This window comes from Arabidopsis lyrata (genome assembly GCF_000004255.2).
Source record: "Arabidopsis lyrata subsp. lyrata unplaced genomic scaffold ARALYscaffold_3, whole genome shotgun sequence".
In the NCBI taxonomy this organism is placed as follows: domain Eukaryota; kingdom Viridiplantae; phylum Streptophyta; class Magnoliopsida; order Brassicales; family Brassicaceae; genus Arabidopsis; species Arabidopsis lyrata.
Window position 1 is genome coordinate 23,747,982 of NW_003302553.1, and position 23,670 is coordinate 23,771,651.

The 23,670-nt window shown below is 35.7% G+C and overlaps 4 protein-coding genes, 1 long non-coding RNA gene and 1 pseudogene across 5 annotated transcripts; 2 read left to right on the forward strand and 4 right to left on the reverse strand.

The window, feature by feature from the left end:
- Positions 1-312: 312 nt before the first annotated feature.
- On the forward strand, positions 313-3,125 carry LOC110229694. The gene is made up of 4 exons (XM_021030397.1): positions 313-1,749; positions 1,828-2,242; positions 2,320-2,834; positions 2,903-3,125. Exons 1-4 carry the CDS (start codon positions 700-702, stop codon positions 2,966-2,968), a joined length of 2,046 nt encoding a protein of 681 aa, XP_020886056.1. The 5' UTR covers positions 313-699; the 3' UTR covers positions 2,969-3,125.
- Positions 3,126-3,265: 140 nt separating this feature from the next.
- Positions 3,266-4,379, reverse strand: LOC110229695 (uncharacterized protein At4g04775-like). Its single transcript, XM_021030398.1, has 2 exons — positions 3,764-4,379; positions 3,266-3,687 (listed from the first exon to the last, which is right to left on the reverse strand). The coding sequence occupies exons 1-2, from the start codon at positions 3,935-3,937 to the stop codon at positions 3,397-3,399; spliced, it is 465 nt and encodes a 154-aa protein (XP_020886057.1). The 5' UTR covers positions 3,938-4,379; the 3' UTR covers positions 3,266-3,396.
- A 285-nt stretch (positions 4,380-4,664) lies between these two features.
- LOC110229696 lies at positions 4,665-6,087 on the reverse strand. The gene is made up of 2 exons (XR_002333081.1): positions 5,101-6,087; positions 4,665-4,993 (listed from the first exon to the last, which is right to left on the reverse strand). It is a non-coding gene; the product is annotated as an uncharacterized LOC110229696 (long non-coding RNA).
- An 860-nt stretch (positions 6,088-6,947) lies between these two features.
- Positions 6,948-8,024, forward strand: LOC110230451 (annotated as a pseudogene).
- A 138-nt stretch (positions 8,025-8,162) lies between these two features.
- LOC9320259 (F-box/kelch-repeat protein At4g38940) lies at positions 8,163-9,203 on the reverse strand. Its single transcript, XM_002886222.2, has one exon. It carries the CDS (start codon positions 9,201-9,203, stop codon positions 8,163-8,165), a length of 1,041 nt encoding a protein of 346 aa, XP_002886268.1.
- A 4,687-nt stretch (positions 9,204-13,890) lies between these two features.
- On the reverse strand, positions 13,891-19,283 carry LOC9322335 (receptor-like serine/threonine-protein kinase ALE2). Its single transcript, XM_021032184.1, has 8 exons — positions 18,317-19,283; positions 17,179-17,289; positions 16,649-17,017; positions 16,314-16,568; positions 15,845-16,234; positions 15,509-15,734; positions 15,146-15,419; positions 13,891-14,808 (listed from the first exon to the last, which is right to left on the reverse strand). The coding sequence occupies exons 1-8, from the start codon at positions 19,281-19,283 to the stop codon at positions 14,380-14,382; spliced, it is 3,021 nt and encodes a 1,006-aa protein (XP_020887843.1). The 3' UTR covers positions 13,891-14,379.
- Positions 19,284-23,670: the final 4,387 nt, after the last annotated feature.

Genomic DNA, 23,670 nt, shown 5'->3' on the forward strand with positions numbered 1-23,670 from the left:
TAGTTTAATATATACAAACTTTCGTTTTTTCTTCCATATATACTAATCATAATTAATTAGTATAGTTTAGTTAAGAAAATATTTTAAAATCTACTAAATTTCGTTGTATGATTAAAAATTATTTGTATCTAAACAAAATCCATGTTTGTTAGATTCATGATTGGCCTCCTAAATATTAGGTACTAGTGTACTAACCCGTGCGTTGCACGGCCTTATAGAATATAATAATCTTTTTAATAGTTGGAATTAAATATAAATGAGATGAAATCAAAGAGTACATAATAAGATGTTGTATCTGCTATTAGCGGAAAAACGGTCTATTTCCCCATGAGAAGTATGCTTATCACGCCAGATAGAGCCCGTTCTTTGACCTCTGTCTATATGTCCATGAAACGGAAGTTAAACACTTATTTCCCCCCTAATTGGAAGTTCGATATCTTAATCTCCCCAATTCTGAAAGCTGGAGATGTATAACCCCATCGTGCTGGGTTTACTCGGTTTACTGTATATCGAAACCTAATTAAACCGACTAAACCTAATTCGAACCGAAATAAACCTAATTCGAACCGAAATAAACCTAATTACTACCCGATTACAACCCGATTTCATTCACTTCCCCAAATCAAAATTTCTCGACGAACCCTAGAAACTCAGAATCGAAAATCGAAGCTCCTCGATCTGCTGCTCAAAATCTTGGAGATGTCGGTAGTTCCTCATGATCCTGATGTTCTCGGCGAAGCCGAAGCCGTCGGCGATGTCGATCCTGAAGCTAATGACAGAGATGAATTTCACATGGAAGAGATGCTAAGGGAGTGGACCGACGAACCACCAATCCGCCACGATGTGTACCCGGAGAGTGAGAATGAAGAAAACGACGACGAACCTGGAAGATTTGATACACATGTAAGGCGTGGTGATGGCCATTTGTACTCGAAGCAGAGTTTCTTCAGTGGAGTTGCATTCAAAGAGGCGGTTGTTGATTACGCTCTCAGAACCGGATGCAATCTGAAGCAGTACAGGTATGATAGTGATAAGATTGGATTCAAATGTGTTGGAAATGATGGTAAGGAGGATGGAGCTCGGTGTGAATGGCAAGTTTATGCAGCAATACTTCCGAAGGATCAAATGTGGAAGATTAGGAAATTCATTGACAAACATAGCTGTATCCCAAATGGAGAATGTGAGATGTTTAAGGTGCCTCATATAGCTAGGTTGTTTGTCGACAAGATTAGGGATAATCCCGAGTTCTACATGCCGGCAAAGATTGAAGAAATCATCTTGGAACAATGGAAGATTAGTGTGACTAGGAATCAATGTCAGTCTGCGAGGAAGAAAGCGTTACAGTGGATTGAGAAGGAGTATGATGATCAATTTGCAAGGCTAAGGGACTATGCGGCTGAGATTGTAGATTCAAACAAGGAGTCACATGTTGAGGTAGATTGTCTGACGACTGATGATGGTAAAGACATCTTTAATAGGTTCTATGTTTGTTTTGACAGCCTTAGAAGAACATGGAAGGATTCTTGTAGGCCTCTGATAGGTATTGATGGCTGTTTTCTAAAGAATAAGGTTAAGGGACAGTTACTGGTAGCATTAGGTAGGGATGCTAACAATAGGATCTATCCTATAGCTTGGGGTGTGGTTAAGGTAGAGAACACAGACAATTGGGTTTGGTTTGTGAAGCTGTTGAAAGAGGACTTGGGTTTAAGCAATGGTGAAGGGTTCATCATGATGTCTGATAGACAAAAGGTAACTGCTCTTGTCTTTTGTTGTTTTGTTTTGTCATTTCACTTCTGTCTTAGCTAATGTTTGTTTTTTTTGTTTCAGGGTTTAATCAAAGCTGTTCAGCTTGAGTTACCTAATATAGAGCATCGGATGTGTGTCCAACACATCTATGGGAACTTAAAGAAGACTCATGGTAGTAAAACCAGGATAAAGCCACTGCTCTGGAATTTGGCTTGGGCCTATAATGAAAAAGATTTTAAGCAGCACTTGGAGAAGATATTCTGCTATGACAGTGTTATCTACAATGATGTGATGAAAACAAATCCAAAGAGTTGGTCCAGGGCATTCCAGAAAGTAGGCAGCTTCTGTGAGGATGTTGACAACAACTCAGTGGAGTCTTTCAATGGATCTTTGAACAAGGCAAGAGAGAAGCCATTTGTTGCAATGTTAGAGACTATCAGAAGAATGGCCATGGTAAGGATTGCCAAAAGGTCTGTAGAATCCCATACTCACACAGGTAAGCTTCTCTCTTAATCTCTGTTGTTTACTTAATCTTTGTTGTTTACTTGACAACTTTTATATCTTTTTTTGCAGGTGCATGTACACCTTATGTTGCCAAGTTTCTAGCTGGTGAACACAAGCTCGCTTCTACTGCCAAAGTATCTACAAGCACCAATGGAATGTATGAAGTGAGGCATGGTTCTGATTATCACCGAGTAGACTTAAAGGCATACACTTGTACATGCAGGAAGTGGCAGATCTGTGGCATCCCGTGTGAGCATGCATATGGAGTCATTCTCTACAAGAAGCTTGAACCTGAGAACTTTGTGTGTCAATGGTTCAGGACAGCAATGTGGAAAAGAAACTACACGGATGGCGTCTGTCCACAAAGAGGACCTAAGTTCTGGCCTGAGAGTCATAGGCCTAGAGTCCATGTGCCTGAGTCACCAGAAGGAGAAGACAACAAGATGACAAAAGCTGAGAAAAAAAGGAAAAAGGGTTTGAATGAGTCTCCTAGTAAGAAGCAGCCAAAGGCAAAGAAAAGAATCATGCATTGTCGTGTTTGTGGGCAAGCTGATCACAATTCAAGACACCATGCTAAAGATAAGGTATGTGAGATTCTTGTTGTGTTTGTGGCATTTGTTGGATTATACTAACACTTGATGTAATTTTGCAGGCTTCTCATTTTGTCTCGCAGCCTTCTCAACCTGAACCAAGTCAAGGTTCACTCACTCAAGCTTGATCCAAGGAGTAGAAGACTGTCATAGGGTATAAGAACTAGGGTACTTATATTGTGGTTGTCTCATTGTAATTTTCGACCACATTGTTTCTACGGCTAAATGGATGTTTTGTTTCTACGGCTAAATGGATGTTTAGGATGAATGCTATTTTGAATGTTATCCGGATTCCTCTTTTTCTTTAACTTATTTTGATCAAAATGGCTAATTGGATGTTCTTTTTCTTTAACAAAAGAACAAACAAGATTACTAAATGCATTCTCTTACACATAAATCAAACAAGAGTATAAACATGATCATATTACAAAGACAAAGACATAATTCTCTTACACACTAGTCCACCAAAAGTAGAAACATAAATCCAATCATGATCATATTACAAAGACAAAGACATAAGATATTAGAAAGCTTGGGTTTACATTCATCGGATCATTCATCCTACAAGTTTGGTGAATCCAATCATAATCATACACCCTAACACTACTACAATCATCATCTTCTTATTGCTTGTTTTGGCTTCAGACAAAGCATCTTCCACCTTCTCAAATAACTCCTTCTCTATCTTCATTTGGACATTCTCGGAAACCTTCTTATCAAACTCTAACCTCTCTGTTCTAAGCTCTTTCAACTGCAGCTCAAGTTCACAATTCTTTCCTCTCAATGTCTCTAACTCATTGAGCAAGGCTTCATCAACCCATTTGAAAGTGTGATCATCGTTCCTTAGCTAGATATGAACAGTGATCTTTCAATATTAGAAGAATCTAAAACATGAAAACAGAGGAAATAGAGATTGACATTACCCTATGTTTTGCAGCAAAACCGCAACGAAAGTATCTCCGGTAAGGATTCGGATCGGATTTAGAAATCAATGCCACGATTCCTTCTCCGCACCAGCAGCTCTTTGGCACTCCGACCACTCTTCCTCTTCCACGAGGACCTGTAGAACCCGTCGAACTCGATGATAGATTGCTCATCTTCAAACTCAAATTCGGGTTTTCAAAGAGAAATCGGATTTTAGGGTTCTTGAGTTTTGAATTTGGGGATTTTGAATTTGGGAATTGGGGATTTTTTGTTTGGTTACGACAATGGGTCGGGATGTCGGGTTATAATAAGGAAACCGGTCTGTTTTTTGGTTTGGTTACGACCCATACATGGTTTCGTGTCGGGTTTACACATCAAACCGACGTAACCACGAATCGGGGAGATTAAGATATCGAACTTCCAATTAGGGGGGAAATAAGTGTTTAACTTCCGTTTCATGGACATATAGACAGAGGTCAAAGAACGGGCTCTATCTGGCGTGATACGATAGTTCTCGGGGGGAAATAGACCGTTTTTCCGCTATTAGCCTATTACGCTGCAAACTTAACAAATTGATTTTAACAATGATAAGATCGAACAGACCAAGAACATATAACCTTAACACTACTAATTGCAAATGACACAAAATAATACAATGATTGATAAAATCCTAGTTTTCTTCTAATCTGATTCTCGTCCTTCAATTCCGGTGTCAACGACCTCATGCTCTTTGTCTCCGAGAGAGTTGAATCATGAGAGCTAGCTGGTCAAAGGTTAAGTATTCATCACCAGCTTTCTTAATGCGACTTCTTGCTCTCTTTGTGAACCTCAAGGCAGCAACTTTCATAGCTAGAATCTCGTGTACACTCAATTCCAACCAATATCAGAACATGAAGCACCTTTAAATATGTTCTAGATAACAAAATTCAAACCGAACATTGAACACATCTATGTTGCAGACTAAGTTCAGATTATCAGTGAACACTTTAGTTTCACAAATTGGGAACTGGTTCTAAAGAAATAAAACAGATTAATCAAGATCTAAGACTGATTTCAACATAAAGATACAAAAGAGAGAGAGAAGGATCAACGAAATGGAGCCATGCCAGCCATGAATTCCACAAGCCTATATAGAGAAAGAGGAGCTTTGTTGATTTTCTCATAAAATGCCTCTTCAATATCACAACATTGAACTTGCTCTGAGTTCTCCTTACCAGAAAACGGTAAAACTGCAAATTATAAAAACAAATCTTTATTCAGTAAAATTCACCCAATTAAAAACCTATTCAAATGAGGGGGAAAAACAAAGGACAGAGATCGTCGCTGAATTTGTAACCTTGACATTAAGCTTAGGGTAGACATCATCTGACTTTGGAGCTGTCCTCTTGGTCTTCTTGTTCTTGCCTCAAGCTATCAGATCAATACCCTGCAAACACGATATATCATTCAATCTCAAAATCAACCTTGGAAGCAAGGTTCAACCTCAAAGAAAACTAAGAGAGATGAATCATTCACACTCTAATCCAAAGCTTAAATGTCACAAGAAAAGACCAATCCACATTCCAATACAACTACGTAAATGATAGGAACCATCCAAAATCCTTTGTAACTTCAATATCAAACTGAAAAACAGGAAAAACTTGTAGATGAAATGAAGATTGGAAGACAGAGGAAGCGACAAGCACCATTGTCGTCCGGTGTTGTAATCGCTAACCTTGTAAGTTGAAAGATTTTTTAATAGAGAACACTTCAATAACAAACTAAATCATTGTGGAGAATTATGATGAACCTCATAAAGAACAATTTGATAACAGACTAAATAAAATTTGAAGTTATGAATCCATTCGTTTGATATAATTCAAGTTCTTTATCAAACTTATTCCAGTTGTTAAAATAAAAACTGAGAATTTGTTGTGACATGTGAATGAATGATTAAACAATGATGAATAAAAAAACCAGAATTGGGAAATTAGAAATCAGAATTTGTAAATTGCAAAAAGAAGAGACATGCGATTTATGAAACCCTAAAATCAGAAGATGCAAGAACTTCAATTTTACACCCGATAAAAGTTGGAGGAAACCGGAATCAGAAAAAGAAGAGATTTGGAAGCTTTTTGTGTGAATTCATGTTGTTTCATTGTTGAAGAAGAGAAGAGAAGCGAAGTGGAGATATCAAGATCGTGGAGGAGGCGAAGCAGTTGTAAAAGAAGATTATTATTTTTCTGTCGTGTATTTTCTTTTTTTAATGAGAAAAGTAAAAATTGTTTTAAAAAATGAAAGTATAAAATTTGTGACTTAATCCACGTGGCAGATAGATAGAGTTGCAGTTAATACTAAAGTGACTTGTGAATTATTAGATAAGGATTCTTTTAAATATCTTTAACCCGTTTGACCCATTCTTTTAATAAATTGGTTAATATTAGTGACAGGGAATTAAAATGATTATGATTAGAAATCTCTAATAGCATATACTTACAAACTCAACGTTACAACTTAGAGGATGTACTTCCCCAAAGAAAGAAATAATTTAAGAAACTTAGCACTAAACAAGAAACTCTCCCAGGCACTATTCTCGAGACCTCTTTTCTGATCGCTAGTTTGCCGGCGTCGGGATATCTCGTCTCTCTCGAACCCTTGTCTCTCAAAGCTCTTTTCTTTGTTTCAATTTTGCCTTTTTTCTCAATCTTCTCGAACCTTCTCGCTTGTGACGATATTCGACGGCACTTCAATCTTATGCGACAGAGTTAGGAGGCGGATTCCGGCGATCCCCCTTCCTATTTACCCTCTGGTCACATTACTTACTACGACATGGACACAAGATGAACCTTTTAAATCTAGAGGCGCCTCATCGCCAATATCTGATATCGGTCTGAGTGCTTTTCTAAAAGTTGACAGATTTGAACCTAGCTCGGTTTTCCTTAAAGCATCTCCTCACCATTCGTCGTTGACGGAAAGGGCTCCACTTCTCCTTGCGCTTCTATTTGAGCCTACAAATCTCAGTTTTGAGACTCCGGAAAGCTTCTTTTTGTCTGAGAATCATGGAACGTCGTTTGCTCCGGTGAGGCCAGTGGTGGCTAGCGGCGCAACCCTAATCTTGCAAAGGGTCTCCCTCTATGGGCTGGACACACAATTTCGCCAGATGGGCCTCAACCTCTCTTTTACCTCTACAAGGCCCAATGATTTAATTGGCCCAGGTCTGTCTTTTTTCAAACTCTATCAAACCCAATTTGTTGGACGCTTTCTTCTCTCGTGTTGGATGGTCGAGGACTCCATCGTAACAGAGTCGAGACTTCTCTGGTTTGGTTTGATAGTTACCTTTGTAAAGGTCTGATTGAAAGGTTATTTTGGGTTTCTTCCGAGGATTTTGGTCTCATTCAATTTTATATCGACCAACCGTTTTCCCTAGAAGGATCCTCTCAACGGATATCGTTGACGGCATGTGTTTATCCTGGACCGTTACTTGCGTCTTGTCCGAAGAGCTTGTCGAGGACGCACGGCATCTCTTTCTTCTGGGTGGAAATCGATTATATTGAAAAAATTTCAGAATTCATCTTCGACTCTTATCTACGGGATCTTGTTTTCAACTTTTGCAATCTGTCCCAGATCACTCTAGCCACAATCCAGCAACTACAAGCTAGAATTTTTCAGCCCCTTATTTGGTCTCCTACTGTATTGAAAGCTTTTGAATGTGTACGACAAATATTGGATCCATGTTTTAAAGTTCTACAACGATCTCTACCCGACCTTGAGGGTCTTCGGCCTGCAATCTTCCCTTCTATGGAGAGTTTATTTCAGCAACCATCCTCCTTTATGGAGAGAACAATCTGTTTCTCATCCTCCTTTACGGAGAGAACCGTTTCTTCAAGTCCGTGGTGTTGGTTTACGACTCTCAAGTCGAGAAACCGTCTCCTTATCCTAACCATTTTACTGTCTTAATGTGTCTCGTGCCGGCGAGATATACGGTTATGGACTCCTTTTCAACGTCACGTTGTCTTTTGACAGTTACCACTAGTCAACCTCCCGAATTGTTCGCGGAAGTGCTTGCGACTCACCATGAATCTACTTGTGGCAAGATGCTATTCAGCTCGTGTCTTCAATTGTTTGTGGATCTACAGTCGTTCTATATTAGATTTCTTTATGTTGCATCGATGAATGCTTTCTTCTTTGTGTTTCAAAACTTTGAGTTTCTCGGAACTCCTATCTATCCTTGTAACTTCGGTTTCTTTTGAATGAATGAAACTCTTTTGCCCGAAAAAAAAAGGATGTACTTCTCAAATAATAGTATATGATATATCTTTGTTTTTAATAAAAGGGACAACTAAATTTAAAAAGCTACAAAAAAAAAAAAAAAAACGACAATCGATGGGTTCGCTTGCTTGTGCTTAGAACTGAACTTGATCAAACCATAACCGCTAGAGTTTTATTGTAGGAAAATTTCCAACTAAACACAACATCATACGACTCAACTTTACCCCAAATTTCTCCTTGGCGTCTTTCAATTGAGATCTCTGCACACCAAATCTCTCTTCTTATAACCCAATTTTCACATGTAATGAAGAACACAGCTAGTTTCCAACCATAACTGACAGTGTCTGACCATGGAAAAGCTATATGAGGCAAAAATTCTTCCAAACCTTTGACCACTTTCCAACACCTGTGCTTTGGATCATACGCTCTTAACTTGTTCTCAAAAGGATCATAGTAGTACAATAGGTCATCAAGAACGCACCCACGGTACCACTTATTAGAATTCAACATCTCGTCCAATTCCCATTTATCTTCCTTTGGCTCGTAAACAAAGCTCTCCTGAGAATAATGGTAATCCCTCACGTACATCTTATCCGCAATAACCACGCGTTCAAACCAGAACCGACGTAACTCTAGGCTTGGCTTTGTTGTCATCTCAGGCTCCCACCTTTGTGTTTCTGTATTGAACACCAGCATTACCTTCTTTGCATCGTCATGATCGCACTTTCCCATTACGTAAATCTTTTTGTCGATGACGTCAACAATCTGTATAGCCTTGCTTCCATGAGGAATTCTGGAGTAGGGCTGCACAATGTGAGATCTACAGTCTATGCTATAGGGAGTTGTACTCGAATCTCCACTCAACACATATATCTTCGAACCAATCGAGACAAAACTTACGTTGGAAGGCATAGGAGGAAGTGACTCGATAAGGACAAAATAACAACTGTTGTTGTTTCTTTTCAGACGACGACGAAGAACATACAAATGAAATCTTTCAGTGTCGTAATTAAAGAGAACAGAATAGATACAAGCTTCGGTGTATCCCAACAAGGATCGTCTAGCGTATAGCTCAGACGAGGAAACGAGTGACCGGAAGTGTTTAGAGACGAGGGAGAGAGTTGGATAGTCCCATCTCGACACATGCGCTAAAATATCGACGATGATGTCGTCGGGAAGTGACGTAATCATTAGAGGCGAAGGTTGCTTTCTTCTTCTTCTTCTTCTGTGCCCTAATTTCGGAAGACTATGGCTAAAAACAAAAAGCCACCGAGAGAAGAATCAAGAAAAACCCTAATTCACACTACTCTTTATAACAAAGAAAAACATATATATATATATATATATATATATATATATATATATATATATATTCTTAGGGTGAGCAAGAGGAGCAAATGTGCAGGGCCCAAATTTTTTTGGGTAAACTTAAGGGCCTAAAATATTTTTTTTTAGTATGAAAAAGAGTTATTTTTAAAATTTTAAGATATTTTTAGCATGAAAAAGGCCCAAATATTTTTTTTAGTATGAAAAAGGCCAATTTTTTGTATGAAGAAATGACCAATTTTTAAGATTTGTAGAGGAACTCCAAATTAATTGAGCCGGCTCTGTATGTATATATACATAATAGAAATAAGGGAGTATTGGGCCCTAGTTTAACCGTTTGGCTTGTTAATGTTAATGTTAAGATTTTGATATTTAGGTTAAACCGTCTAATAAAGCTTGGTTTTCAAAATTATTAAGATCCATTACAAGAATATTAGTCTTCTATAGCGTCTGAATAACGTTATTTAACATTACTATATCGTTTTAATAAGCATTCTATCATCGCCCGTCAAATATATCATCAATTATTGCTATAAGATATATTTTTCATTCGAAATACTTTTTAAGTTAACAATTTTATTGATTTCAGAAACTATGAAAAAGTTAATGTAAAGAGATATTTATAGTTGGTTTAATTTGTTTGTAAAGGGTAAAGACATTTTGGAGATGGTGATAAAAACATTCTTCACTAGTAAAAAATAATTGGTTGTAAAAACACATTTTTAGTTGTAAAATAGATAGAACAATAGTAAATAGATGTAAATAAAATGACGGTTTGACCGGTTTGCATATAAAAAAAAATTCTAGAAAAAGTTGTGTAATCATATTTTAGACGAGAATTGTGAAGCCACTTTATTTGACAATAACTAATTATATTAATGATTAATATTTGAAAACAAATTTGGTAATTGACGATTTAACATTAATTACTATTATAATAAACGTTACAATAAATTTAAAATATCGAAATGTAAGTTAGTACCCCTATGTTTTAAAATATAAGATGTTTAAGTTAAAAGCACATCCTTTAAGAATTTGTTTAAAAAATACTATCATTTAATATTTAACTTTAAAAAATCCAACCAATGATATAAAAGACTGCAGAATACAAATAGTTATAAAACATCAAATGCATTTAAAAATTGCATCAAAATTTGTAAAACAGCTTATATTGAAACAAAAACATTTTGGGAAAAGTGTCATTTAAATCATCACTTTACCATTTTCGTTGGTTTAAAGCATGAAATTCTGGACCTGGTGATTTACATCCTCAATTTTATGTGGACCTAATGACTTAAATCCTCAATTTTATGTTAATTTTCAATTTAATCACGAATTTTATTTGACTAAGTCAATTATGGTACATCGTTTACTGGCTAAACGGAGATGTCCTCGCATAGTTTTCGAAGAAGAAGGTGAAAATCATGTTGGTGTAGAAAAAAAGTTATGCAATGGCTTCGAAATGCCAATTATGCGATGACATCGTCTTATTGATCCGTTTAGCCAGTAAACGATGTACCTCAATTGGCTTTGTCAACGAGAATTCATGATTAAAATCAAAATCAACATAAAATTAAGGATTTAAATCACCAAATCTGAAGTTCATGTTTTAAACCAACGAAAATGGTAAAATAATGATTTAAATGACATTTTTCCAAAAAAAAATTTCTTAAACATCATATATTTTGAAACAGAAGGAGTATATTAAAAAAAAAAAATTATATAGTTAAATAACACTTTTTCTAAGTATAAATCGTGTCTAATTACTTTCTAAAGATAGTTTTTACTTACAACAAAATTTAAGATTATTTCTTGTTAAATTTTATTCAATTTTAAAAATATAAAATCCATGAGACGGGTATTAAACTAGTATATAAATATAAAATATGCTTGTGAAGGAGAGGAACAGAATCCCTCTCACAATTCTTACAACGAGAATGTTACAATCTTCTTCAATACAAAAACCGCTAAATCTCTACCCATTGTATGTGTCTGAAATGATAGAGGAAAAGAATTAGTGGTTTACAAAAAAAAAAAAAAAAGGTTACTGATTCAAAATGAAATAGACCTTAGGAGAAAGATTCAAGTCAAACATGTGCAATCATATTGAAAGATTACAGCTGAATCTTGAAATTTTTAGCAATCACATGTGCCGTTTCTTAAAAACTTAACCAAACAGACTCTTATGATGCTCTTAACATCATAGTACATATTCCACACATCTACGATGAGGATGGTAACATTGTATGCTAATTTCTTGATTTTGACATCAATCATATATAAATAAGATTATAACAAAAATGCATGGTAAAGAAATCAAGAAATATGTATCCATTTCATATTCTAACTAAATACACCAGAGATTCAATAGAGTTCTAAGTTTCATGACTCTTTAAAGAGTAAGATACCAAAGGATAGAAACTAGTGCGATAAAAGATATTTTCAATCTCTATATTGTAACAAAATCAAACAACGAGTACAAGTGGTAAAATCTAACAACAATCATCAGTGTAAGATGCAAAATTTGAGAAAGACTAGACTAGATGAATAAGTATCTACATGATACTCCAAGATACATCTGTTTCATAAAATGAGGGACTTTATTATTCATACAAACACCAAAACAGAGATAGCAAGAATTATAAACACAGAAATGTAATGTAAAATTTACCTTTTCTCAGTGTATGATGCAAATTTCATTCACATGGTTAGATCAATCAACAAAGGTTTCATTCTCCGGAAGCTTGCGAGTCATGCTGCTGTGTACCACCTTTGGAAGCAAAGAAACAATGCTCTCCACAACCAAATCTATATCAGCCCAGATGCAGTCTTTATCCTCATCGACAAGGAGCTGCGCAACACCATCTCTGCCAGACGGAACCGGAAGCATTTCAGGAACCTAATGGCTCTTTGGATCCGATAATTTGTTGATTGACACCCAACAACTCTTTGTAACCCTTCTTTTTTAAAACTTTTTTGGCAAGGCTACAATCTCTAGGTTGACTTTTTGTAAAACCTCAAACTTCATTTATATGATATTCACATTCCTATCAAAAAAAAAAAAAAAAAAAAAAACAAAGGTTTAAAGCATAACGCAAAACAAATACTTTCAAGATTCAAGGAAACTACAATCATAATATCGACAAGAGACTCTAAGATGCATCCATTTTATAGAATTTGAGACCTTATGATACACAAGCATTGAAAATAGAAAGAATAAATTTATTTAAACACACAATGTAATATTCCAATACCCAAAGCAAAATCAACATTTTTTAATGATACGTTAGCAAGAAGTTTATAGAATCTTAGGGATAGATCAAGATTCAAGGATAGTAATGCTATTAAGACAACTAATATAAGAAACATTTTTAATTAAGAATGGTGCTTAGACCTGCATTTCTAATTTCTTATCACATGTAATAAAATCAGTTTATCACAGAAACGTCGAGAAAGCTTATATATACCTGATCATAAATTATGCTACACTTAGAAATCTCCTTGGCATCAATGAGAAATTTAACATCGTTTGAAGAACACACCTGAGCAAGTCAAAATTAGTCTATACTTCACATAATTGTCTCTCACTTGTGATTTTCAGAATTGTATCAACTAATTACAAAGAAGTTTGAAAAGAAAATACAAACAAACACAAAAAGGTTTGAAAAGCATATACCTGTCAAAGAAGTCAGCTACATTTGAAAACTCCTCAAAGTCTTCACACTTTAAACACCTTCAGAAGCATTTACCTGTGGATATCAGAATCTGTTAGTATTCATTTTAAGTGAGAGTGCCCTTTACCTCATTCTTAACTCGCTGCATATTTTGTGTCTAGTATCTTTGTCTTACAACTTCTTAAAGTCATTGGGTTAAAAATTGTTTAAGCCGTTGGTCTAGTACTTCTAAGTTCACAGTCTTGTCTTAAGACTCCTTTAAATCTGCTGGTCGTTTTACCATCCAACATTCTTTGTCAAGCATCTTTGTCTTACAACTTTTTTAAGCCGTTTGGTCTAGTACTTTTTTAAGTTCACAGTCTTGTCTTAAGACTCCATTTTGAAACCAATTTCTTCACCAGTCTTCGAAGAATTCTTCGAGAAAAGAAAAGAGAAGAGAGAAATATTTGGGAGAAAAATAATGTATCGTTAATAACGGATATAATTATACCCATAATGACCGTTGATCTGATCCGTCATATACTTTAATCGGACGGCAATATAAACGATTTTAGCGTTTTGTCCTCAACGGTTATATCTCGAGAGATTAGATGGGTTTCATAATGTAGGCCCAATAAGACCATTACTTTAAAACTCAAAATTTAAAAACTCTTTCTCTTACGCTCGGTGACCGTTGTTTGCTTAGCCCATATATCAATTCTTGTGTTTATTGGGCCTACTGATTTTCTTTATATAACAAAATGAACAAGAGGTTTTGCTGAAAGTGGAAGGGGGAACTAAGAAGATAGCGAGGAAGAAAGACAAACATATGAAATTATACTTTTACCAACAATCCTTGTCATTGTGCCCAGAAGATACTAGAAAAGCATTACAACAGCTTTGACCAAGTGACTTGTTACCACCATTCACCAGCGAATGACTCTCCCAAGCCAGAAATTTATTTAACCAAAAAATACTTCGGATTTAAATTTTGAGAACCGGAAACTAAACAACGATGACCAAAAGCCAAAATTCTTAGGAACTTGAAAAACTAAAAAAAAAATAGGTAATAACTAACTTCACTAAAATAAAAAAAATAAAAAATGTTTTTTGTGGGGGAGAAAGAGAAGAAGAGAGAACTAAATACAGACGTCCTTTAAAATACAACCCTTCCTGTGCTTTTGCATCCTCGCAAAAACAAACAATTAATCTTCTATTGAGGAAAAACAAAACAAAAAAAAAAGAACTCCTAAAAGAAATCAAACCGGAAAGTCTTTACCCAGAAGAACCGAACCAAACCGGATTAACCACAACCTAACCATGCAGCTCAAGAGTTGTGAGCCTCCTTTTCCTCTTTCCCTTTTCTTCTCTGTACATTTTCTGGTTTCTCAGAGCCAGTCGCCATTGCCGGACCAGAGATGTCTAGAAGACGACGGTCCACCGTGTTCGCTCATGCTTCCTCTCAGTCTAAAGAAGTTTCTTCGACTACGCATGGGTCTTAATGGACCCGATCTGTTTGGTAGAATAAGGCCTCCTTCTCTTGGAATGCTAGAGGCAGAGTGAGGCCGGTTCTCCATGTCCTCTAGTGGTCCTGAGCTATATTCCATTGTTATGAACGACGAAGCTTGACCATACCTTAATCGAGGTGTCAAATTCCACCAGCTGCTATCCGAAGGAGCCAGATCGCCTTTGAAATCAGCAGAGTCTGGTACTGATGAGTCCTTTTGGCTGCAATAGTCACCACAGGTCTCATCTGCATCGTTGTATATAAGTTTCAGTGCCTGCACAACTTCTCCCATGAATGGTCTGTGTGAGACCTCTTGGTGGACGCACATGGAGGCAATCGCAGCCACTTTCGCCATGTCATCAAAGTTGTAGGTTCCAGCCAATGCAGGGTCCACTAGTTGCTCCAGGCCCTCTCTGTTGGCTAGTAAGGGTCTCGCCCATGTCACAAGGTTTTCCTCTCCCGAAGGTTGAGACATGTCTACCGGTCTTCTACCGGTGAGAAGCTCTAGTAGAACCACACCGTAACTATAAACAGTCTGGTACTGATGAGTCCTTTTGGCTGCAATAGTCACCACAGGTCTCATCTGCATCGTTGTATATAAGTTTCAGTGCCTGCACAACTTCTCCCATGAATGGTCTGTGTGAGACCTCTTGGTGGACGCACATGGAGGCAATCGCAGCCACTTTCGCCATGTCATCAAAGTTGTAGGTTCCAGCCAATGCAGGGTCCACTAGTTGCTCCAGGCCCTCTCTGTTGGCTAGTAAGGGTCTCGCCCATGTCACAAGGTTTTCCTCTCCCGAAGGTTGAGACATGTCTACCGGTCTTCTACCGGTGAGAAGCTCTAGTAGAACCACACCGTAACTATAAACATCGCTTTTAACAAGGAGATGCCCCGTCATTGCATACTCAGGAGCCACGTACCTGAAATTACTCCCAGGGTAGTCACTGTAAGTCCGTCTTCTAACCAGAGTGTATGTATTCATCATATTTGAGTTGGAAAGAAATTTTACCCAAAGGTCCCCATGACTCGAGTTGAAATATGTTGACTTCCTTCTGTTGCTTCTCTTGCCAGTCCAAAGTCTGAGACTTTTGGGGTAAAGTCATCTTCTAGGAGAACATTGCTAGCCTTGAAATCACGGTGGATTACTCGGGGATTTGAATCTTCATGGAGATAAGCCAGTCCTCTCGCTGCTCCAAGTGCAATCTTCAACCGTGCATCCCAATCAAGTGTTCCTTCTGTTTTGTCAACAACCGGAAAACCAGGTTTTAGGTGGTAATGCAACGAGAAGTGATGGATACAATTGGGATATATTGTTATTAAAAGTGCAGAGAATAGAATATGTCACCGTGCAAGTGGGACTCGACACTCCCATTGTGGACGAGCTCATAAATCAAGCAACGTGTACGGCCTTCAATGCATATTCCAATCAGTTTCACAAGATTGCGGTGGTGCAAACGGCTTAACATCTCGACTTCGGCAATAAATTCACGGTCTCGATTCTGATTGTCCCTAGTTAGCAGTTTCACTGCAACCTCGGTTCCATCTTCCATGCTCCCCTGATAAACACGTCCAAATCCACCCTCGCCCAAAACCCTCTTGGCACTGAATCTATCAGTTGCCTTCTCAAGCTCGGAGAGTGTGAAGGTCTTAACGGATAAAGCACATGTAGCCATGGAAGACATCAAAGAATCTGATCCTGAGCTTCTGGCGCTACTGGAAAACATAGATCCAGCACCTGCAAGGCGTATAAATATTTCAGAAACAGATGCTTTTAAAGCTGCAGAAGCGTTAAAAAGTCAGAGGGTGAAAATTACCAGGCCTTTTGTTAATCGATGGAGCCAAAGCAGGGCCAACAGCATTAGATGACTTCCCAATTTTCTTCCATTTCACGATTATAGATATAGCTCCAACCAAAACCAGAATGAGGACAAAACCTGACAACGCAATGATTGCAATCGTTCTAAAACCTATTCCCTCGCTTTTGTTGGCAAAAGTTGCATTGATTGGAATTGGAAAGCCTCCTGGAGCATCTGCAGTAACAGCTCCATTTGGCGAAGAAGAAGGAATTCCTGAAGCAAGGTTAAGAAATTCAAACTTTGAAATGAAACAAAAAAAGGTAGAAACTTGCATATGAATGAAATCAGTTTACCTGGATAACTTATGTGTGTAACCTCATAATCACCAAAAACAGTCTCATTTAGAGGTACTTTCTTGTGCCGGAATCTCTGATAAATAAGTGTTGCTGTAGTGTTGTCGAACTTTTCCCCAAGTGGAACAAGGTTAATATCCACCACTGTTTTCCCTTGATTTTCATTGTCGGCACTGGCACCCATTATTTTCACTTGGCTTTGTTCCAAGTATGTTCCAGCAGCAACCTCAATTTCTAACTCGTTGGTCACGGGGAAAATAGAAAAAGGTGCGACACTTAGTAGAAGCTGAACTTTCATGGGGAATACACAACCACAAGGTGAACCAAAGGGAGTTGAAGTGAGAGGCTCCACACATGTCTGCTGACAGTCTATAAAAAAGGAAAGCCGAAAACACAGAGGAAAAAGTAGTTACTACGCTGGATCTATCAACTATTGTCTGAAGAAAAAAGAATGCATATAAAAGATTATCCCTGCCAGGCTGCCACTAGCATAGGACGCAGGATAATCAACAACAAAGCAAAGGAACTACCGTGTGACGAAGGTGAAACTGCAGTGGCATTGCGTCTTAAATGCCAACGACGATGACGGTGATGACCCCTGTGCCTTAGTGGTGGAATGCGGCTTGGGTTGGGGGGAAAAGCTGAAAAGGGAAGGATAATGAACAAGGTATTTTAAAGGTTTTACAAGTTTTTACAGAATCAAATTTGTAATTTTGATGTGTGCACATTCTCATGTTTTCCTTATATATTTGTGATATCTTTTATTAAAAGAAGAGTAATTTAGTCATTTTGTACATAAAAAAGGGTATTTTTAAAAATAGACAGCCAAGTGGGGCATTTTTGAAAAGGAGTATTGAAAAAGGAGCATTTTTGTAAGTCTCCCAAATTATTCAAGAGTTTATTTTATTAATTTAAGATGCAAATCTTGACGAAATCTTAAAAATAAAGATAATTAAATTAAAATGATGATTTGTTATTATTTGAATTTTTGAAATTTAAAAATAAATGATGATTCCTTATTATTAAATTACATTAAATTGGATTGTCATTTCTGGAAATATCTATTAATATATTATCAAATTTAATTAGTTTAAATATATACAATTTTGTTTTTTCTTCCATATATATTAATCATAACTAATTAGTATAGTTTAGTTAAGAAAATATTTTAAAATCTACTAAATTTCATTGTATGATTAAAAATTATTTGTATCTAAACAAAATCCATGTTTGTTAAATTCGTGATTGGCCTCCTAAATATTAGGTAATCTTTTAAATATCTTTAAACCCGTTTGACCTAATTTTTTTAATAAATTGGTTAATATTAGTGACAGTGAATTAAAATGATTATGATTAGAGATCTCTAATGGCATATATTGTAATTTCTTACAAACTCAACGTTACGACTTATAGGATGTACTTCCCAAATAATAGTATATGATATCTTTGTTCAAGTACTATTTTTAATAAAAGGGACAACTAAATTTAAAAAGCTACAAAAAAATTAAAAAAAAAAAAAACCCGACAATTCTTAGCGAAAAAAAAAAAACGACAATCGATGGGTTCGCTTGCTTGTGCTTAGAACTGAACTTGATCAAACCATAACCGCTAGAGTTTTCTTGTAGCGAAAGTTCCAATTAAACACAACATCATACGACTCAACTTTACCCCAAATTTCTCCTTGGCGTCTTTCAATTGAGATCTCTGCACACCAAATCTCTCTTCTTATAGCCCAATTTTCACATGTAATGAAGAACACAGCTAGTTTCCAACCATTATTCACAGTGTCTGACCATGGAAAAGCTACATGAGGCAAAAATTCTTCCAAACCTTTGACCACTTTCCAACACCTGTGCTTTGGATCATACGCTCTTAACTTGTTCTCAAAAGGATCATAGTAGTACAATAGGTCATCAAGAACGCACCCACGGTACCACTTATTAGAATTCAACATCTCGTCCAATTCCCATTTATCTTCCTTTGGCTCGTAAACAAAGCTCTCCTGAGAATAATGGTAATCCCTCACGTACATCTTATCCGCAATAACCACGCGTTCAAACCAGAACCGACGTAACTCTAGGCTTGGCTTTGTTGTCATCTCAGGCTCCCACCTTTGTGTTTCTGTATTGAACACCAGCATTACCTTCTTTGCATCGTCATGATCGCACTTTCCCATTACGTAAATCTTTTTGTCGATGACGTCAACAATCTTTATAGCCTCGGGTCCATGAGGAATTTTGGAGTGGGGCTGCAAAATGTGAGATCTACAGTCTATGTTATAGGGAATTGATCTCGAATTTCCACTCAACACATATATCTTCGAACCAACTGAGACAAAACTTGCGTTGGAAGGCATAGGAGGAAGTGACCCGATAAGGACAAAATAACAACTGTTGTTGTTTCTTTTCAGACGACGACGAAGAACATACAAATGAAATCTTCCAGTGTCGTAATTAAAGAGAACAGAATAGATACAAGCTTCGGTGTATCCCAACAAGGATCGTCTAGCGTATAGCTCAGACGAGGAAACGAGTGACCGGAAGTGTTTAGAGACAAGGGAGAGAGTTGGATAGTCCCATCTCGACACATGCGCTAAAATATCGACGATGATGTCGTCGGGAAGTGACGTAATCATCAGAGGCGGAGGTTGCTTCTTCTTCTTCTTCTGTGCCCTAATTTTGGAAGACTATGGCTAAAAACAAAAAGCCACCGAGAGATGAATCAAGAAAAACCCTAATTCACACTACTCTTTATAACAAAGAAAAACATATATATATATATATATATATATATATATATATATATATATATATATATATATATATAGGGCCGGTTCTTAGGGTGAGCAAGAGTATGGGCCTAAAATATATTTTTTTTAGTATAAAAAGAGTATTTTTTAAGATTTTAAGATATTTTTAGCATGAAAAATGCCCAAATATTCTCTTTAATATGAAAAAAGCCAATTTTTTGTATGAAAAAATGACCAATTTTTAAGATTTTTTGTATGAAAAAATGACCAATTTTTAAGATTTGTAGAGGAACTCCAAATTAATTGAGCCGGCCCTGTATGTATATATACATAATAGAAATAAGGGAGTATTGGGCCCTAGTTTAACCGTTTGGCTTGTTAATGTTAATGTTAAGATTTTGATATTTAGGTTAAACCGTCTAATAAAGCTTGGTTTTCAAAATTATTAAGATCCATTACAAGAATATTAGTCTTCTGTAGCGTCTGAATAACGTTATTTAACATTACTATATCGTTTTAATAAGCATTCTATCATCGCCCGTCAAATATATCATCAATTATTGCTATAAGATATATTTTTCATTCGAAATACTTTTTAAGTTAACAATTTTATTGATTTCAGAAACTATGAAAAAGTTAATGTAAAGATATATTTATAGTTGGTTTAATTTGTTTGTAAAGGGTAAAGACATTTTGGAGGTGGTGATAAAAACATTCTTCACTAGTAAAAAATAATTGGTTGTAAAAACACATTTTTAGTTGTAAAATAGTAAATAGATGTAAATAAAATGGCGGTTTGACCGGTGATTTGCATATAAAACAAATTTTAGAAAAAGTTGTGTAATCATATTTTAGACGAGAATTGTGAAGCCACTTTATTTGACAAATTATTTTTCAAAGAAACATAGTATATATTATTGAAAAATCATGAAAAATCATTTTTTTTTTTTTTTTGTGAGAAACTTTTGTAAGTTAGTATTTTCAAGAGCTCGAGTACTCGTAAGTTAGCAGAATCTTTATTTTGTTTGATAAAAGTTACGAGAATCTTTGAGCAGCCGGAGAAGGAGATTCCACGAATGCGCCATTAGCATGCATGTTATTTTAATTACACTAAGTTGATATTTCTAAATGCTTGATTAGAAGTGATTTTAATTTATGTCATTAATGTTTAAATAAAAATATCCATGAGACCATGACTGCTGGTTCTCCTGCAACTCAAATGATGTAACTTCATTGCCGAGAGAAGCCAGAAACAGACCTTGAACAGACACAAGTTTCAGGATTTGCTTCTGCACTCGTAGTCGTAGTCGTAGGTTCTAGAGCACGTTTCATGTTTGAAGAATCATCAACCGACAAAGAATCATCAACGAGTTTGAGCAGTGATTCGTCATTTATGCAAAGAGATAATGTTAGGGTTTGTTGGCAATATAGTACGTTTGTGAGTAATAATTGGGAAAGTAGAATCCTGAAGTTGAGAAGTATTTACAATGGCATGCCATTAACATTAATTATTTAGATTTGTTTTATTTAAGTAAAGATTTGGGGTAGAGTGTAAGAGAATGGAAATTACTACTAGGGGCTTTGTATTTGTGAGAAAGAGAATGTGGGTCATGTTTTTTTTTTTAAATTTACCAAAAATCTCTACACAATCTTTTTAAAAATCTCGACTTAGTTAACTTCTGATTTTTATCTGCAAAAAAAAAAAATTAATAGTAACGAATGATGTAAAAATAAGGAATGTTGATACTTAATACTACAATTTCTTCCACTTTTTTTTTTTTCATATAATGAAAATTATTTTTTAGGGATATTTTCTCAAAACCTCTAAATATAACAAATGGTTTCAAAAGATAGCTTCTCTTTTGGCGGGTCGACACGCAAACCCGCAACTCTCTACAGGCTTATCCGCATGAACCTGCGACCCATAGTGGATAAAAATATTATTCAAAAAAAAATAACAAATGATGTTTAATTTTACGGAATGGGGTTATATGGTGTAACGGGTTTAGATCGATATTAATATTAAACAATATACTTTGGATGAAATCTTAGGATTTGCTTCTGCACTCGTAGTCGTAGTCGTAGGTTCTAGAGCACGTTTCATGTTTGAAGAATCATCAACCGACAAAGAATTTTGCTAAATAATTTTTTAGTTATAAAAAATCGACCCGCGGTGTACCGCGGGATAAAATCTAGTATAGTACGTTTGTGAGTAATAATTGGGAAAGTAGTACGAGTACTATTTATAATTAGAGAAACAATCAATTATTAGTGTTTGTGTAATAGAATTTGTGTGAGATAGGAGATAAAGTGGGGTAGAGTGTAAGAGAATGGAAATTACTACTAGGGGCTTTGTATTTGTGAGAAAGAGAATGTGGGTCATGTTTTTTTTTTTAATTTCTTTTCTTTTTTTAATTATCTCATATTCCCCTAAAGTCTCATAATTAAGATGCTCGTTAGTGAATTTTTTGTTTCTAAAATTTATCAAATACATAAAAATCTATGTTTTTTTCTCTATCATTTGATATGCATTTTGTTTGATAATTTTTAAAAAATTTATATTATAGACTAATGTATAAAAAAGATGACTGTAGAGATATAGACCACTGTACAGAAGAATGACTGTACAGATATAAATCACTGTACAGAAGGATGATTGTACAAATATAAACCACTGTACAGATGATAGACCACTGTACAGATATAGAGCACTGTACAGATATATAACATTGTACAGAAGAAAGACTGTACAGGTAAAACACTGTACATAAGGATGCATCTGTACAGAAATATACATGTACAAAAAGATGAATGTGGAATGAAGATTTGAGTACAAATAATTAGTGATTTTTTTTCAAAAATTTATCATTTACATAAATACTATATTGATGTGATTATCAAAAGCAAGAAAGAATTGAAGATCAAACAGTAAAATATGACTGTACAGAAGAGTGACTGTACAGAAGAGTGACATAAATACTACTGTACAGAAAGAATTACATAAATACTATATTACTGTACAGAAGAGTGACTGTACATATATGAACCACTGTACAGAAGAAAAACTGTACAGATATAAACCACTGTACAGAAGGATACATCTGTACAGAATGATACATCTGTACAGAAGGATACATCTGTATAGAGAGATGCATCTGTACAGATGCATCCATCTGTACAGAGAGATGCATCTGTACAGAGAGATAATTATATGTTTAAGTGCACAGATAATTATATGTTTAAGTGCATAAATAATTATAAAAGATATAACTATTCTATCTGTACATGTTTCTAGCTGGACGGATATATTTCCTTATATATGTTTAAAACGAATTTATTCTTTTAAGTTTAATAAAATGTCATATAATAGAATTCAAGTGCACCGGTAATACATATGTCATATCATCTGTACAGATTGATACATCTGTACAGAAGGATGTATGTGGAATGGAGATTTGTGAAATGAAGATTTAACCACAAATAAGAAGGATGTATGTTCAGATACAACCGTAAAAATATGACCATTGTACAGATTTATACAGTTGTACAAATATATAGAGTTGTGCAAATTAAGAATTAGACTAAAAGAGTGAAATCAAATGTGGATGGAATTCCAACCCTATCAAAATTTGTCAAACATGTGAAATTACCGATATCAGATGTGGATATGCTGAACTAGGAAGTGTGAGAATTTGAAGGACTCAAAGAAATGGAATAAAGAGATTTGATTTCTAGCGAATCTAAGATGAGAGAAGAAAAGTTCAAAAATTCCAGAAGCTATTTCACAGTGTAAGAGCATACCTGAGCTATTCCATCAGCTTTCGCATTCCAGTTATTAAATCTTCGATCAGTGATACTGCATGGAGAAGCATAATTAAGAAAAAGAGCAAACGTGATTACCTTAGAACCAAAGAAGACAAACAAAAAAAAACAACAAAAAAAAAAGGAGACAAACAAAATGGTATCCTCTTTCTCAAACAAAATATAACCAATGACTATTTGTCTACTTACCCATAATTTTATCATAAAAAAGTCTCAAGTGGTGTATTGATCCCGCTGCACTAAGTCGTTATAACCTCTGGTCTGAAATATTGAAATTTCCGGATGACATTCTTATATGCGTCATATTGATATGTGTGTACTAAATCGATCATAAATCTTGAACTACTGCTCTGATTGGCCTGAACTCACCGCCGTTGGAAATCTAACTCAATTTTATATAACTTTTGTAAAGGGCTCTGAAGCTAAATCTAAAGGTAAGACTTTCATCCGA

What these genes read in the sequence shown, in the direction of transcription:
- LOC110229694 (XM_021030397.1), top strand. Translation starts at nt 700, where the DNA reads ATGTCGGTAGTTCCTCATGATCCTGATGTTCTCGGCGAAGCCGAAGCC. An exon ending in AGAATCCCATACTCACACAG is followed by an intron (nt 2,243 to 2,319) that starts GTAAGCTTCTCT and finishes CTTTTTTTGCAG; the next exon opens with GTGCATGTACACCTTATGTT. An exon ending in GACACCATGCTAAAGATAAG is followed by an intron (nt 2,835 to 2,902) that starts GTATGTGAGATT and finishes GTAATTTTGCAG; the next exon opens with GCTTCTCATTTTGTCTCGCA.
- LOC110229695 (XM_021030398.1), bottom strand. Translation starts at nt 3,937, where the DNA reads ATGAGCAATCTATCATCGAGTTCGACGGGTTCTACAGGTCCTCGTGGA. An exon ending in GTTTTGCTGCAAAACATAGG is followed by an intron (nt 3,688 to 3,763) that starts GTAATGTCAATC and finishes GTTCATATCTAG; the next exon opens with CTAAGGAACGATGATCACAC.
- LOC9320259 (XM_002886222.2), bottom strand. Translation starts at nt 9,203, where the DNA reads ATGATTACGTCACTTCCCGACGACATCATCGTCGATATTTTAGCGCAT.
- LOC9322335 (XM_021032184.1), bottom strand. Translation starts at nt 19,283, where the DNA reads ATGATTACGTCACTTCCCGACGACATCATCGTCGATATTTTAGCGCAT. An exon ending in TACACACATAAGTTATCCAG is followed by an intron (nt 16,569 to 16,648) that starts GTAAACTGATTT and finishes ACCTTGCTTCAG; the next exon opens with GAATTCCTTCTTCTTCGCCA. An exon ending in ATCGATTAACAAAAGGCCTG is followed by an intron (nt 16,235 to 16,313) that starts GTAATTTTCACC and finishes TACGCCTTGCAG; the next exon opens with GTGCTGGATCTATGTTTTCC.